Below are 12,450 nucleotides of genomic sequence, written 5' to 3'. Positions count from 1 at the left end.
CTACTGTAAACATATCATTAAGACAAACATTTTGACAAAGTTACATGAAGATTGGGCATGAAATGTGACTTCTACAGTGTTTACAAGTTTTTTCTTTTTTTTGACCCAGTGACCTAGTTTTTGACCCGGCACAACCCAGTTTCAAACTCGACCAAGATTTCATTGGGACGAGGCTTCTTACCAAGTTTCATGAAGATCAGACAATAAATGTGGCCTCTAGAGTGTTTACGAGCAAATGTTAACGGACGTACGTACGGACGTACGACGGACAAAGACCGGTCAGAAAAGCTCAACTGAGCAATCAGGTGAGCTAAAAAAGACAAGGTTTTCATTAACAACTATACTATGTCTTACATGTGACAAGGATGACCTTGACTTTTAAACAAGGGAAACAGGTCAGGTACATGTATGTTTTTGCTTCCTCAAAGGATGCCGCAATTATTATGTTACAGTCTGTATAAGGAGTCTGAGCGAATGGACAGACAAATGCAGGGCCGTGTTCTAACTTCTTGAGAATGGGGGAGGGGGGGGGGGGGGAAACAATTAAGAAAATGACAACAAAAATATCTATATATCTCTTCACTATCAATGCTGGTGGCAATATAAACCAAGCTTTTACTTTAATTACTCACATGAAACATCAATGGTGTCTTTAAACTAGTGAAAAACATGCCTAAACAAAAGAGAATGCAAATACAGGAGAAAATCTAAGTGTAAACAATAATGCTTATAGGGTTTACCCATGCCAGATTAATGTTGTCAATATATCTCAACATGCTGTCAGTTAATTTGCAACATTGCTGATTTACAACAATAACTTTCTATAATTGCTGTTGCCTCTAAAATGACAATAGTGTGTTCAATTTCCACAAACAAACAGATGAAGAACTCTCAAGATGAAAGCCCTGAATTGAGCATGACTGTTGCAGGGCAGGTATCTAGCCCTGGCATGGGCCTGACTGTAGCAAAGTTCATATCTAGCCCTGGAATGAGCATGATTGTAGCAGGGTTCATATCTAGCCCTGGAATGAGCATGACTGTAGCAGGGTTGGCCCTGGAATGAGCATGACTGTAGCAAGGTTGGCCCTGGAATGAGCATGACTGTAGCAGGGTTGGCCCTGGAATGAGCATGACTGTAGCTGGGTTGGCCCTGAAATGAGCATGACTGTAGCAGGGCAGGTATCTTGCCCTGGCATGGGCATGACTGTAGCAAGGTTCATATCTAGCCCTGGAATGGGCATGACTGTAGCAAGGTTCATATCTAGCCCTGGAATGAGCATGACTGTAGCAAGGTTCATATCTTGCCCTGGCATGGGCATGACTGTAGCAGGGTTGGCCATATAATGGGAATGACTGTAGCAAGGTTCATATCTAGCCCTGGAATGAGCATGACTGTGACAAGGTTCATATCTAGCCCTGGAATAAGCATGACTGTAGCAAGGTTCATATCTAGCCCTGGAATGAGCATGACTGTATCAAGGTTCATATCTAGCCCTGGAATGAGCATGACTGTAGCAAGGTTCATATCTAGCCCTGGAATGAGCATGACTGTAGCAAGGTTCATATCTAGCCCTGGAATGAGCATGACTGTAGCAAGGTTCATATCTAGCCCTGGAATCAGCATGACTGTAGCAGGGTTCATATCTAGCCCTGGAATCAGCATGACTGTAGCAGGGTTGGCCATATAATGGGAATGACTGTAGCAAGGTTCATATCTAGCCCTGGAATCAGCATGACTGTAGCAGGGTTGGCCATATAATGGGAATGACTGTAGCAAGGTTCATATCTAGCCCTGGAATCAGCATGACTGTGGCAGGGTTCATATCTAGCCCTGAAATGAGCATGACTGTAGCAGGGTTTGCCCTGGTATGAGCATGACTGTAGCAGGGTTGGCCATGGAATAAGCATGACAGTAGCAGGGTTGGAATCTTTCCCTGCAATGAGCATGACTGTAGCAGTATCTTTCCCTGCAATGAGCATGACTGTAGCAGGGTTAGTAATCTGCCCTGCAATAAGCATGACTGTAGCAGGGTTGGCCCTGGAATAAGCATGACAGTAGCAGGGTTGGTCTTGGAATAAGCATGACTGTAGCAGGGTTGGTATCATTCCCTGCAATGAGCATGACTGTAGCAGGGTTGGCCATGGAATGAGCATGACTGAAGCAGGGTTGGTATCTTTCCCTGCAATGAGCACGACTGTAGCAGGGTTGGCCATAGAATAAGCATGACAGTAGCATGGTTTAGTATCTTGCCTTGGAATAAGCATGACTGTAGCAGGGTTAGTATCTTTCCCTGGAATGAGCATGACTGTAGCAGGGTTGGCCATAGAATAAGCATGACAGTAGCATGGTTTAGTATCTTGCCTTGGAATAAGCATGACTGTAGCAGGGTTAGTATCTTGCCTTAGAATAAGCATGACTGTAGCAGGGTTGGCCCTGGAATGAGCATGACTGTATCAGGATTGGTATCTTGCCGACATTTACCTGACACTGATGTTATTAATGAATACAAAAACAATTCAGAAATACTTTCAGAATGTTTGTACAGGAAAACAATAGGTTTTACTCAAGAAGAACAGTTTCTAGCTAGACATGCTCATCCTGTATACTTATATCATAGTACACATGTTTCATAAATAAATAACCGCATTGGAGTAAAAAGGTTCCATGTGCCTGCTAATTTCAATGTCACATGGTACCTTTTTGCACCAAGGGGGTGATCGCCCCTTTGAAGCAAAAAGGTACCATGTCATGTGCCTGGTGATATCATTGTCACAGGATACCTTTTTGCTCCAAGGAGGCGAAATATACATGGAAATATCTATTGGTTATCAGCAATTGTTCTTTAACTTTAATTGTTTTATAAAGAAGAAATGTTAAAATAATGGAGATATTCAAGCCTTGATAAAATTATGATACCGATCTTAATTTAACATAAACGCTTAAACTCTTTTTTTCAATCTCTCCATCAGGGATCATCTCTTGGATTTTCATATCAAAAGTGAAAGTGATATAGCATACATCTTATACAAATCTGGTTACATTCTTTCTACTGGTTTTTTTTCTGGCTAAATAAAATATAAATATAATTCTGAACAAGTTGCAACAAACTAGTATGTTTGATGACAGAATCAATGAAAAAAACAAAAAACTCTGGTGTCAAAAACCAATATTTGAAAGTGCTAACAATACTAAAATTCTGTCTAGGCCAAATTCCTTATGAACAAAAATATCTCTAAGAATATTTACTTTATGTTCAACTCCTTTAACCAGATTTCTACACTGGCAACAATATGTTATGTGAAATTTGTATTTGAAATTCACACTTCATTTTAGCAACCCTGTAAGTAAGCATATACAGTTAATTTTGAAGGATGATAGTCTATGGTTTAAAGGCCCGTAAAAGGTGAAGATCCGTAATTATTACCGATTTTAAAATATTTTTTGCATTTGTTATTTTTAAAGGTTATCAAAAAATAATATATATATGCTATTGGACATTACCATGAAACAAGAGCTGTCTCCATCGGAAGACATATGCCCCCGAAAAACGCTTTTGTTGAAACCTAAACGCAGATTTCGAAACCTAAACGCGGACCCGTAGTTCAAAGTCAAGGTCAAAGGGGTCAAAATTGTTGTGCGTATGGAAAGGCCTTGTCAATGATCAAATGGGAAGATGTTACCTAGAACTGGCAATAGATATGGGGCTCATTTACAGGTCAGATTTGGAATCTCTGCTGTAAAATGAGATTTTAAATGAATTTTATATTTAAAACAAATATTTGTAACAAAATTTAAATTTGATTGTATGTTGAATTGCTTAAAATTAACAAGGAAGTTAAAAGATTCTGAACATTACTGGCTTGTTACTATTGAAGTTTATTTGATACACCTGTTCAGGAAAAAAATAATTAAAAATACAATCATAATCAAAAATCAATGAGAAATAAGGAAAATGTCGGTTTTATACACTTAACATGTCTTATTGTATAAAACAAGAGAAGAGTTGATTGAAAGCTGAACAGAAATCACTTATCCATTAAGTTGCTGAAAAATATACGTAAAACTAAGATTTATGATGCAAATCTACCATTTCTCCCAAAAATGTTACCAATTCTCCCCATTTTGGCTTTAGGGAGAAGTGACTTCTCCCAAAATTTTTAGCCTATCTAGACCCCTGCTTAAGACCAGTTTATATGCATAATAATTGGATTTGTTACCTTTTACCAGCCTTTAATTGATAAGGTTTTTAAAAACTTTTAACACAAAAAAAACTAATCAGCTGCAACTTGTGTTTTACTTACATGGAAATTGCTAATGTGATAAAATTGGAGAACTCCAGTTAAATAAATTATACCTGTAGCTTGGAAATGAATGCCATGCATTCAATGTTCACACTATTTGATAATACAGGTACATTATTTTAAACATTTCACATGTTTGTGCATGTTTCAAGTTTTAAACAAAACAATATTGCAAGCAATAACCCAAATATTAAATCATTGCAATGATTTTAATGCATTTTTGCAAAGCAAATCCAGTTAAAAAAGAGCTGTTTGTAAAACATGCATGCCCGCCATATGGGCTGTCAGTTGAAGTGGCAGCCATTGTGTGAATACGTTTTTTGTCACTGTGACCTTGACCTTTAACCTAGTGACCTCAAAATCAATAGGGGTCATTTGCCCGTCATGATCAATGTACCTATTAAGTTTCATGATCTTAGGCGTAAGCGTTCTTGAGTTATCATCCGGAAACCATCTGGTGGATGGACGGAGACCCCACCACAACAGTACATAATATAATCTGCAAATGTGGTCCTAAACTGCATCCAAGAACGAGTCACTGTGACCTTGACCTTTGACCTAGTGACCTCAAAATAAATAGGGGTCCTCTGCCAGTCATGATCAATGTACCTATGAAGTTTCATGATCCTAGGTGTAAGGGTTCTTGAGTTATCATCCAGAAACCATCTGGCAGACGGACGGAGACCCCACCACAACGGTACATAATATAATCTGCAAATGTGGTCCTAAACTGCATCCAAGAAGGAGTCACAGTGACCTTGACCTTTGACCTAGTGACCTCAAAATCAATAGGGGTCATCTGCCAGTCATGATCAATGTTCCTAAGAAGTTTCATGATCCTAGGCGTAAGTGTTCTTGAGTTATCGTCCGGAAACCATCTGGTGGACGGACCGACGGACCGACCTACCGACATGTGCAAAACAATATACCCCCTCTTCTTCGAAGTTGAGCATAAAAATTACTGTGCAGTAAGTTTTCATAAACAAGGGCTGTTTGTAAAACATGCATGCTCCCCATATGGGCTGTCAGTTGAAAAGCCAGCCATTGCGTGAATACATTTTTTGTCAATGTGACCTTGACCTTTGACCTAGTGACCTGAAAATCGATAGGGGTCATCTGCCAGTCATGATCAATGTACCTATGAAGTTTCATGATCCTAGGCCTAAGCATTTTTGAGTTATCATCAGGAAACCATTTTACTGTTTCGAGTCACTTTGACATTGACCTTTGACCTAGTGACCTGAAAATCGATAGGGGTCATCTGCCAGTCATGATCAATGTACCTATGAAGTTTCATGATCCTAGGCCTAAGCGTTCTTGAGTTATTGTCCTGAAACCATCTGGTGGACTGACCGACCGACCAACCAACATGTGCAAAACATTATACCACCTCTTCTTCGAAGCGGGGCATAGAAAAAGCAAGATCACAGTGTGTGTTTTCTTAGTATTATGACACATAATAAATTTGTTACATATTGTAAAAATGCTTCAACAATTTTAAAAGAGGCTATTTAGGACATAGAATTTACAAGTTTGCTTCTTTTAAAGACGTAACTTGCTTTATGTGATTCTATTATGATTAAAAATATTGTACATAATTTATTAATAAGTTGTGCAAAGTATTTTCAAAAACCAGTCATTAGACGCTATGTTATACAAAAGATGTCGCTATGACAGATATAAAATGTTGTTCAAGATATAATGGGCACAAATCTTCTGACCAAATTTCTTGAAAATTGGACAATAAATGTGGCCTCTAGAGTGTTACAAGATTTTACTATAGCCATATAAGAAAAAATGCCTCGCCCCCTGGTGGCCGTGTTTTTCAACCAACAAGAACCAATTATAATTTCGAACTCTACCAAGATTTCTTAAACAAGTCATTAGACACCATGCTATACAAAAGATGTCTCTATAACTGATATAAAATGTTGTTCATAGTAACAATTGTGATGATAATAATAATACTGTGGTGCAAGTTGGAGCAATGCACGTTGCACTTTTACACCTTTTTACATCAAATTAATTTAAGTCCTAAAAATGATCTGCACCCTGGGAAAAAAGACTTAATGTATGTGCTTAGAGTATTCCTAGATAAGCCTCTGCAATTTGAAAAGGCAAATCAGAAAAGACACATTCTGCTTTTATGGAATTTTTTGTTCAAAAGAAAATCTCTTCCAAGCAAAAATCCATCCAAGGCAGAAAGTGTTGTCTAAGATGAGCTGGTGCTGACTACCCATCGGGGCAATTAATGCATTAAGCCCTGCTGTCCCAGAGCCAGAATCAAATGCTATAGTAAACAGAGGACAGCAAAATCTAACCTCTATATCAATAAAACCATTGAAAATCCTCAAATGGGTACAATTAGAAAAATCCTGGGTAATCAAACTTTGGACATCACAAGTTGTTTCAACAACAACAAAGGGTATGGTATCCACCTAGCGACCCGGAGGTCACAGGTTTGATCCCCAATGTGGGAGCATTCTTCATAACTCCTCTATATATACCAAGTACTGGTTCTACTTAATAACCCTTTGCATGCTGGGAAATTTGTCGTCTGCTAAAATGTTGTCTGCTAAATTTCTAAAATTAGCATTTTCTTCGATTTCTTTCGAAGAATACTATCAGAATAGCAAACAGTTTGGATCCTGATGAGACGCCACGTTCTGTGGCGTCTCATCTGGATCCAAACTGTTTGCACAGGCCTTCAAAATTCAGTTCCCGCACTGACAGAGTTAAGAAACAGATTGAGAGCATTTCAATGAGCCTTTATATGCATGTGATGCAATGGAGCTGAAATAAATCAGTTAAAACTAAACAAAACACACATGAAATTGTACCAGGATAAAAGGCATACACATGTATGGGTAAACAAAAGGAAACAAAATCAAACACAAACAATTACAAAAGTCCTAAATAAAATATAAGCTATTCAGTGCCTGCATGTGTACTACCAGAGCAATTTACCGCAAAAATGTAAGTCTTTATGGTGTATCCCAATGTATCCCTCACATAACTGAGTTGTTCTATGTATTATTCATGTGTTAAAGCCAATTTTCTCATCCAAATTTTCATCATATGTTTTGTTGTGATGTTCTGTTTAAAAGATTAATAACTTTGTTGAAGCTAACCATGTTTCAACTTTGAGATTAATTTCTCTTCCTTCGCTGGTTTTAATAACTCTGCCAAGATGGCTTAATCCTGAAGGACTTTTAATACTTAATATCTATTTTGGACATGGACAGATTTACCAAAGATTTCAAAATCTATGAGCATCACAAAACTGAAAATGGTTGGCTTTATTATTATTATTTTTTATTAATTTATTATTTATATTATAATTAGAATTTATAAATAATAAATCAATAATGATAATGTTCTAGCATAAGTTGGCCCTGTCAGACCTGTATGTCCAAAATGTTGGTTTAAGCAAACACATGAAGAATTAGGCTGCACAATCTCTGACTTTCATAAAGGCATTTCTTTTATGTGTGTTCACACCAAAAAAACAAGGTCAGTTTATATTATTCATTCTGCACACAACCTAAGCAATGCTAGATACTGGACAGTACTGCAAGTTAATTTACATGGTGCAAACCCATAAAATCTAAAATAAATCACACACTGGGGTCAAAACCATCCACAAGGAAAACCTGTACAATAAGTATTAAGATGGTAAAATCACAATGATCCGTAATTACTCTTAGTTTTAGGACACTAAATATGTATTTTTTTGTCGAAAAATTTAGATTTGAAAAAAAAACAACAACAAGAAACCGTCGGAGACGGGTGATGCTTCCCAAGGTTTTTTTTGTCACAATATTGCACTATATATTCAGATAAAAGGAAAAACGTCTTGAGGGGCATAACTTTGGACAAAATAATACGATGGATGGTTTAGCAACTTAAAAATTTCAAAGGGCCATAACTCTCTAAATAAATCATCTAACCAGAACCCACAAATAACATGCGCATCTCCTCAAGGTAGTTAAGCTTCCTATAAAGCTTCATTGAATTCCAGTCAGTAGTTGGGGGGACAAGAATTGCACTATATGTAGTTTATAGAAAATTTAAAAGGGCAATAACTCTGTGAAAAATCATCCGACCAGAACCGGCTGATAACATGCACATCTCCTCTTGGTAGTGAAGCTTCCCATAAAGTTTAATTGAATTCCGGTCATTAATTGCTGAGAAATAGCCCGGACAAAAAATGTGCACGGACGGACACACGCACGAACAGACGAAGCGGCGACTATATGCTCCCCCAAAATTTTTTGGGGGAGCATAATAAATCAACGTGCAATAATTGTTTTGTGTTGTACAATTCTTCCTCTGCTTTGAAATAAATGCAACTTCACATCTTTGTGATGTATTACCTAAAATGCCTTTTGGTAAGGATAATATACCCAATATGGCAAATTGAACGGTCCATTCCTCTCAGGCCTTCATCAGCCAGGATTTACGACCTTAATTCGGTTGTACAACCCCATGATCAAAGGGTAACCAGATAAGCAAAATCAATGCAGAAATCTTGTAAAATAAAGCCGTAAAATATACCGTCTGAAAATTTAGAGTCATTGATTCTGGACAAAAACCCATACGTCCAACAATTTAGAGTAACCAAAAATAGTTATTTTGAGTAAAAAATGGGGTGCCCAAAAACTTTGAGTTATTACGATTTATCATATCTTGAGGAAAAATGTTAAAATCACAATGATACATCTCATTCCAAGACAGCTCATACATGGTTTTGATTAAAAATCTCCCTGTATGTTCAAAATGGAATAAAACAATTTCTAGAAATCACAAGATTGTGGCAGCTTCATATGCTATGTACTAGTAGATGCTCCAATGAAAAATATTCTTACTAATTTTTTTTAAATAGACTAACCAAAATTAAAAAAAAATAATAAGTTAAGGCTTAAAGAAACAGTCTTATGATATTAAGGTTGATGACCTTTACATTTTCCATTACACAATTTTGCATTCAGACATAAATGCAAAACAAAACATTTCTCTGACAGTTGAACTAATGATATAATATTGGTCTAGAAATTGCTCTTTACCAAACAAAGGGGCATACAAAAAGGAGCATTATTACTGGAAATGCCCTATGAATGACAAACTATTCCGCACATCACCATAAACCAAGTCTTCACCCTAATCCACATGCCCAAAGACTGGGCCAAGTAAAATGAAACTTCACCTTAGAGGGGGTGTATTCAAGGCCCTTCCACGACTGAGGCTGCATTATAAGAGGACCGTAATGTTTCCCAGCACATTTGAAAAGTTGGGACAAATTTTAAAGAATAGCTGCCATTTTCAGCTCTTTGCTTTTTTACTGAATTACATCTTTCATTTTGGTGTGGGACCCCAGAATACCCGCAGGAGACCTCACCTGCTTTGTAAGGTGACTGTCACCACCAACCAAAACGGTGACTGAACCTAGTGTTTTTCCATTGACTACGCTAGTCAGCCCCATTCCCAATGGAAAAAAGTATATATATTTTTCCCAAATGGCAGCTAAAAATTCCCAATGGAAGGTTTTCAATTTTTTAATTTTTTTTGTAGATCCCAATATTTTGTTAATCTCCCATCCATTTAAGTTCAACCTTAGTAAATATAATACTGAAAACTCTTCAACAAAACTTAGTTCCCAATTTAAGTCAAAACACCGCAAATTTTCCTAATCAAAGGGACCCGGCCCCATTCCCAAAATGGTGAAAAATCACTGGAACCCCGATCACATAGATGAGAAGTGCGTGTACCATCCACTGTGCTAACCATACAGCCATTGGGGATGTATATACTTATAATTTATATTGGCAGGCAAGAAGCACATTTTGTAAGTTGACTATATCAGATGATACTCAGAAAAGTGCTCTCAAAAGTTTAGTGTGAAGACTGTTAAACCCATCACATCCTTGGGCATAATTACACTGTATGAAGAAGAAAAGGGAAAATGGATAAAAAAGACACGCATTCATTCCATTCTATTCCCTTACCAGAATGACGTCTCGGTACTCCTAAAATCCAACATCAACAGATGAAACTATATCTGTTAGTAACAACTGCTGAAACTGTGTTAGTAAAAGTAAATATCATCTGACTGACAGGGAAAGATCTAGAATGAAACAGGCAAATATCTGTAGTGCTTTGGTAGCCCGGCCAATGTGTAAGTGACGCAGAACCAAAAACATGTCATAATTATTCCATGCTCATTTTTAACAAAATAAAATCAGACAATATTATAAAAATACTGTCATGACTAAATGCATTATACCCTTGTATAAGCCTGAACTTTCATGCTGTTAAAAAACAAGAAACCGTCGGAGACGGGTGATACTCCCCAAAGGTTTTTTTGTCACAATATTGCACTATATATTCAGATAAAAGGAAATGTCTTGAGGGCATAGTAGTTGGGGGAACAATAATTTTTTTATAGAAAATTTCAAAGGGCCATTACTCTGTGAAAAATCATCCGACCAGAACCCGCTGATAATATGCACATCTCCTCTTGGTAGTGAAGCTTCCCATAAAGTTTCATTGAATTCTGGTTATTAGTTGCTGAGAAATAGCCCAAACAAAAAATTGTGCACGGACGGACGCACACACGCACAGACAGACGAAGCAGCGACTATATGCTCCCCCAATATAAATGTTGGGGGAGCATAATAAACTGATAAAACGCGGGGAAACTATTTAAATATTTAATTTATTAAAGCAAACAATAAGGACTGACTACCAAAATTTTGAAATTGACTTGCCCTGACCTAAATCTACTCGCCCTGGGCGAATGGGCAACAACAAATTTCTATCCCTATACACACAAAAATGATTCTCATTATCTTTTATTTTAGGTGAGATTATGACTGACATTGCCATGGGTCAAGGAACTTGGAAACAAATGGAGTTCAAGACATTCTTTCAATGTGTGTACACAACGAGCAAAATCCAAAATACAAATGTTCAATTAAGTACCTGAGTCTTAATTTGGGAAATTGGGCTTAATGCATATGAATAACCTATCATCCAAGGTAAGCCTGTGTAGTGCACACAGGCTAATGAGGGATAACAATTTCCACTTTTATGGTATTTTACATTTCAAAGAAAGTTTCTTCAGAGCAAAAATCCAGTTACGGCGGACTGCACAGGCTAATCTGGGACGACAGTTAACGGACATAATTAAGGCCCATTTTTCAAGAGCAAGGCTCTGTTGGAAATACCAATGTATCATTAAGTACCTGGATTAACATGGTGTTCTGCTGTCAAATCTAGCAGGCCGAGAGAGCTGCTGGAGTTCTGGCGGGAATGGCGGGGAGACATGTGGCTGTTCAGGCTACAGAGACTGGCGTTGAGGGCGTCAAACTTGTCCTTGACCCCCATCGGCTGCAGCAGAACACCTGACTCCTGAAGAGAAATACATAAACAAATGGTTTGGTCCTTGTTCCGGGAAAACAGGGCCTAATGCATGTGCATAAAGTGTCATCCTTCAAACACTGAAATTTTGTCTTGAAGTGACTTCTTTTATACAAAATATTCCCTTAAATCGGAAAGTGTTGAGCCTGATTAGCCTGTGCAACCTGCACAGGTTAATCTCCAATGATACTTTCAGCACATGCTTGACGCTCACTTTCCCAGAATTCAGCTCAAAATTTTTAATGATTATAAGGATGTTTTGTAATTTTCAACAGTATTTCAGTCATAAAGTGACAATCAATGCCCCTCACTTTGCCTGGATTGGCTGGTTCACCGCGCAAAAGAACATTTATGCTAGTCACTGACAACTATCGTACTTGGATTGGAGGCTGGGGTAAAATTGTTTAAAACATAGTGTCATGACAAAAACCCACACAAATAATGTGACTGGGCTGGGGAAAAAACATGCCATTCTGATTGGAATGCCAGCTCATTTTTCATTGGATGTACCAATCAACCAATTGAGATTTTGGATTGATGTAAACATAATTTGGAGGGTCAGTTGTAGATACATGTATGGTGCAAAGATTTCTATAAGGGATACACTTATCATTGAATGCTATGGTCATAATGCCATGAAGTAAATTACGGCTGTTATTCCTCTTTATTCTTAAAATTCAACTGTAAAAGTAAGAGCATGATAAATACAGTAGCTGAGCTTTTTTTCTT

General features: G+C 37.5%; 1 protein-coding gene across 4 annotated transcripts in view; it reads right to left on the bottom strand.

Annotated features, from left to right (window-relative positions):
- LOC127850349 (ATP-binding cassette sub-family C member 9-like) overlaps positions 1-12,450 on the bottom strand; it is an 80,160-nt gene that overhangs the window by 44,227 nt on the left and 23,483 nt on the right. For 2 of the 4 annotated variants that reach the window (XM_052383326.1, XM_052383334.1), the window contains exons 13-14: positions 11,547-11,712; positions 10,308-10,328 (exon numbers count right to left, since the gene is read on the bottom strand). In XM_052383326.1, coding sequence (XP_052239286.1) covers positions 10,308-10,328; positions 11,547-11,712 — 187 coding nt within the window. The remainder of the gene's footprint in view (positions 1-10,307; positions 10,329-11,546; positions 11,713-12,450) is intronic. The other 2 variants (XM_052383341.1, XM_052383342.1) reach the window with 1 other exon arrangement.

Source organism: Dreissena polymorpha, chromosome 1 (genome assembly GCF_020536995.1).
Source record: "Dreissena polymorpha isolate Duluth1 chromosome 1, UMN_Dpol_1.0, whole genome shotgun sequence".
NCBI classification, from domain to species: domain Eukaryota; kingdom Metazoa; phylum Mollusca; class Bivalvia; order Myida; family Dreissenidae; genus Dreissena; species Dreissena polymorpha.
The sequence above is the reverse complement of the archived record's forward strand: the minus strand, read 5'-3'. Positions and strand labels throughout refer to the sequence as shown.